Source organism: Eurypyga helias, unplaced genomic scaffold (genome assembly GCF_000690775.1).
Source record: "Eurypyga helias isolate BGI_N326 unplaced genomic scaffold, ASM69077v1 scaffold8681, whole genome shotgun sequence".
NCBI lineage: Eukaryota > Metazoa > Chordata > Aves > Eurypygiformes > Eurypygidae > Eurypyga > Eurypyga helias.
This window is the reverse complement of record NW_010231441.1, coordinates 14,385-19,909: the sequence shown is the minus strand read 5'-3', so window position 1 is coordinate 19,909 and position 5,525 is coordinate 14,385. Positions and strand designations below refer to the sequence as shown.

Here is a 5,525-nt window from a genome sequence, read left to right as displayed (position 1 = left end):
ACTCTTTCCAAGGCAGAATTCTCTGTAAAGCTAAACTCTTGCAACTTTAAGAGATTTACAGCTCCCAAGATTCCAAACTCATTTCACATCACAGGTTCCCACAACACACATACTGCTTTAATAAATTATTTCTTGGGAGAGGGGGGCGGGGAGCTGATGCTCAAATTCAGTATCACTAAATTTATTCCAAACATCACACAACAAAAGTCTGAGGTGAACTTAATATTCAAAGGGAAATGTTTGGCTGCCCAGCTCTGCATAAGTTCACAGTTAAAACGTACCAGCCCAGCCCAACTTAAATTTAACTTCCTGAAGGATGAAATGACAGGGCTGTACTAATGCAGCCGAGCGACCTTATCCACGTAGCACATCATGACTGTAAGGGCCTAGCATAAATCACAAAGCTACAGAGGAAATCTGGCTCTGAGTGAGGACATTCTGACGGCATGCACAGGAAACTATACACACTCTGTCCAGTCTAGCTTGCCTACTCTTATAAAACAGCAATGCCAATTAAGAAAGTAAACAATTCTTACTATATACACGTTAATACTTTATAATTATGCTTTGGAAAAGAAAAAAAAAATCTTTACCGTTAAGTCAGCTAATTCTTCACTGTAATCCTCATGTTTAGTGACATTTGAAAAGGAGCGTAAAGCGCCCGTAAGACGAGGCAAGGCCATCTGTTACTCATTCAGTGATCCATAGGATGAGAAATTAAATCCCAGTTCAAGCACCTAGATGAGAAGAAAACAAATAACGTGGCTTTGTTAATGCTATAAATACAAATTTGCATCACAAACTTGAAGGACCTCTTTTTGAGCAAGCAGAACTTGGCTGGCACTTCAATTAAACAACTTCGGGAACCCCAATCTCAAACTGCTGATAATCAAGATTCAATAGCCGGGAGGGGGAAGGCACAGGCAGTGGCCAAGACAGGGTAACATGCGGAGAGGTCACTCAGCAGGTGCTTCTTCTCCCTCCTCCCTAAAGAAAAGTTACCAGCAATGAGGCAAAGTGGCAATTACTCCTTTAACACCACTAGCACAGGAGTATTACAGTGAAATCTCTGTAACTGAACTTTAGCTCCCAACAGCAGTAAGCGATTACAACCTGTGGGAAGGCTTCCTCTGAACCAGCTCATGCTGGGAGCTTTCAGGTCATTAACAGCCTCCGGCGCTGATGCAGGGACATCCTTCTTGACAAGCCCTTAGCCATTTTTAAGCAGCAAAACAGGCAAAGAAAATTACGACAGGAAAAAAAAAAGAACATCATATGCATAGCGCTGAACTATTATAAAGGGAATAAAAGGGCTACCGGAAAACTGAATAAAGCGTGTCTCGGGATGTTTCCATCTCGCAACTGCAAGCGCACACACATACACAACACAGGGCTCTCTCGTGGACTACAGCCTATTTCAGCGTGTTCTTACTTCCTCTGTGAAACAGGCTCCTGTCTGTACAGGAAAACACAGCTGGTCTCCATCTGAACTTGTACTCATTCCAAGCCTTTTACTGAAACTATTCTCAAAATTGTTTAATTTCAAACGACGCCCACAGCTGAATTGTTTAATGAGCTCTAATGCACAGCTACAGTTTCTGATGGTAGCAGATAGATACAGATTTAGATTATTTTTGAAACAATTAATGATACCATTACAAACCTAATGATCTGCATCATTCTTAGCATGCCTGAAGACCATCGGCCATCCAGAATTTAAATAACTTAAACCAGAGTTAATAAAATGACTTCTTTTTCCCCCCACAGTCATATACTGTACAGAACTCCCTGCTTTAATCAAATTATCGTTAACATTTTTCTTCATTTAATGACCGCATTTGTATTTCAGCTATCAACTTTGCAATACAGTGCAACAGCAAACCCAGATGCAGCGTTCCAGTCGCCGACAGAGAAATGTCACTGACTTGCCAGGTCTGCTCGTTTTCCCACCTTGCGTTGAGGTGCTTTTTGAGAAGCACTATCACAGCAGCTGATATTTTGAAGACAAATGTTATAATGATGAAGCTACAAAATATGCAAATAGAAAACATTTAGCTGTGAAGGGGATGGAGAGGATGTGTTCAAATTCAAGCCTAGAAGCAGACAGAGCCAAGCAACACTGCGGCTTTTGAGATGCTCAGTGGATAAATGACATGTAAGTCACACCAGCGTAGCTCCTAGTGAAAACTGACTGATCATTAAAGCCACCATTACAGAAGTAATGTGGCCAAAATTTGAGGGAATCTAACCTGATCTTTTCTGTTTGAACCCAACAACAACAAAAAGTAAATCACTCTCATACTGCCCCCATGACAGCACTGCCATTCGTTGTTGAAGATCATTCTATTTTGACTATTTATTTTACACCTACACTCGAGTAGCTTTTTACAGAATTTTCTAGAATTATGGTCCTTTACAATAACATATAACAACATAATTTTAGTATTTTCTTAATTGTCCTTTCTGAAATAACATGCACAGTAATTTTTGAAAATTCAAAGTGTTTTTTCCTCCTTTATTCATCAAGTTATTAAACTTTCTGAAATAAAAAACCTGTACAAGGACAAGTAAGGACACACCTCCCTGAAGGCAGGCATGGCCAAAGAGCCAAATCCAGCCCCAAAGCCCTACAGTAAGGCACATATTAATAAACTCTGCTCCACACTTGCCTACGTGCTTTCAGAACTTGCAGGTCCTGGAAGGGACTGGTTTGGCAGAGGCTTCTGTGCCTCATTTATAGGCAACGCCCACACATGCCCTTCACTTATGGTCCATGACACCCGTCCTCACCAGGGCACCACACGAAAACAAAAGTAACTGTTGATCAGAAGGCAGGGGACACATGCAATGACTCTACTGTTAATGTGAAAACCAAGGTAAAGATTAGGAACTTAGACTATTATTCTGCCACATACCAGAGCAAGCTGTAAATGCTGGGTCAAATATGCTGCGGCACTGTGAGATGCAGCATAAATTTACATGGGCTTTAAAAAAATAAGTTACCTGCTTTCCCATAAAGGCTGCTGATGTAAATACCTGCCACCATCACACTGCCTTTAGAGTGGATCAGTTACTGCTGTCTTCCTGCAGCCACTGTAAGAATAACTAATGCCTTCTGATCTGACAGAAACATACCTGTAGCCTGATCTGAAGCATCTGTACTACTAAAAGATCCTGTTAAGGTCTGCTGGTTTGAGAACAGGGACCTAAAAGGCAGCAGCAATTAAATCCTATTTACCATGTCCCACATACAGAGAAGCAAGACACACTTTCAACATCCTTCTGCCCATTCCCCCTTACAGAAAAAAGTGTGAGAATAGGTACCATTAGGCAGTTCATGTTTGTAGAGGGACAAGTGGTATGAGAATTCGACCTTGAGATCAGTACAACTTTGCATGGTAAATATATATATACTTTTTTTAAATTCTCCAATCAAATAAGAACTATTTGGGTGCAATCTGCTAGTTTGTGGGTGGTTTTGGTTTTGTTTTTGTTAGGAAAAGGAACTGAAGCTTGAAGATTCCTAGCACGATCTCATATCTCCTGTCTCTTTTAAAAAACTCTTAACTTTCCACTAAACTTCAGATGTAAAGCAGGAAGAACAATATCCACCTTTCTAAAGCTTCATGGAGATGAGAGGCAGTATCTTTTAAATCCTATTTTTAAAAGAAGCAAAATAAATGTGATTTTAATGTTGAAACTTTTTATGAGGGAAAATAAAACATACAAGCAGATTACACTCAGAATTCAAACTTTATAGTTTGAAAGTAAACCTACCAGTAAACATGGATCGAAACATCAGCAGGGCTTTTCTTCCATCAAATGTAAAAAATTGCTGTCATTATTACAAAAAAGCCCTAACATTACTGGAGAATTTTTCCACTTTATATTTTCACCAACTACTTAAGTCTTCCTACCACTTCTGGCCTTTCTACAAGCAAAGAACAGAACCATTTATTTCTGTTCTCCAATTAAATGATACAGAGGTTATGGTCAAAGAGGGTATTTTTGGGAGTTGTTTAATTTTTTTTTTTTTAATTTTTATTTTAGTTCCTCCACTCTTAAGCAAAACAAGCCAGCTTCCCAGAAGGGCTAAGAGAAGGGTGGAAGGGTGAGAAGATCGCTCAAGTGTGGTACTTTGAGGGAATAACAGTGTTAACAGAATCACAGGTAAAATCTACAGTTGCACTGTCCTAAAGTACCAGCTTCTGCAGCCTCTAGTATTTGACTTGTTACAGGTCCCTCAAAACCTCACAGCAGTCATTTTGTTTAAACTATTTAAGAGACATTAAGCGATGTAAGCTAGGTTTTGCCTATATTGCCTGTAACACTCTAAAGTACTAACACGTTCCTTGCTGCCTCTGTAAACTTCTCATTTGTAACACCCGAAGAAGTTATTATTGATTACTAATCTAATCAAAGAACGTTATAAAGAAAAAAAGATTTTAAACATTAGCAATTAATAGCAGGTTGCTGTTGACACTACCATGAGAGAGGAGTAAAAAGAAATAAATCCTGAAGTATTCAATTTTAGTGACATGAACACATTTTAGAATTGCTATGAATAAGTCTCAATACTAAAAAAAAAAAACCTCGACATTCTATTTGATGTGTATTTCTATCTGTCGTTAAAGAAAAAAAAATTAAAGCATTAGATGAAAAAGCTGTTTTACAACAGTGGGGACATTTGTATTAGATCCACTTAAACTTCTTATCCAATGCAAACACTACAAATACAGAACCTAGCATCAAAGCTGACAGTGAGGGATAACAGTGGTTTAATAATGCCTGGGATGTTAATCATAAACAGCAGGCCAAAGCTACAATATTAATATTTTCCAACTTCATATTTTGGACCTTTATAAGCAGTGCTATATGATGTAGCAACAGCTGTACGCTTTCAGACATCTGATTTTCTGCAAAAGGCTCAGACATCACATTCTCCACAACCTGGAATTCTCCCAGGTTGGCTGGGTTGAATATTGCTGATCTCCAGTCAAGACCGGGTCACTCTTTGAAAGGGAGATGTCAAGATTAAGGAATATGTACTCAGGAAGAAATAGTGGCTGCCTGATACATGGTATTCGTCTCAGTGAATACCAGAATTCAAACAAATGCTCCAGCATAATGAGGAGGTGTAACACTGCCTGTGTGCCATCATTCATGTAAGAGACAATTTCAGGATCTTAATTATATAAGTCACTAAACCAAAAAAACCCCTAAAAAATAAATAATGGAATTGCAAGCCATGCATTCAATCGAGCATTAACCCCTTCCAGATTCTTTCTCTCACAATTTTAGCCATGCACACTAGATTCAGCACCAGCTGCCTAAAACTGTTCCTAAGCATCAGCTGGAGAGGCGTTTCCTGGGATCATGCCCAATACTGTTTTGGTGTGATGCCAAACATATGGTTTGGCCAAATAACACCTTCATTTTAGATGTGCTTTGAGATCATTAGTAAGGCTAGCTATAGTTTCTAAAAAAAAAAATAATAATGAATAATAAAAAAAAAAATTTAAGCC

At 38.8% G+C, this 5,525-nt stretch overlaps 1 protein-coding gene across 1 annotated transcript in view; it reads right to left on the bottom strand.

Annotated features, from left to right (window-relative positions):
* The window catches only part of LOC104516666 (activating signal cointegrator 1 complex subunit 3-like), a gene marked incomplete at its 3' end in the record, with an annotated part of 6,977 nt that extends 6,238 nt beyond the window's left edge, over window positions 1-739 (bottom strand). Inside the window, exon 1 of the mRNA XM_010161079.1 lies at window positions 594-739. Coding sequence (XP_010159381.1) covers window positions 594-683 — 90 coding nt within the window. The remainder of the gene's footprint in view (window positions 1-593) is intronic.
* Between the last annotated feature and the right edge of the window lie 4,786 nt (window positions 740-5,525).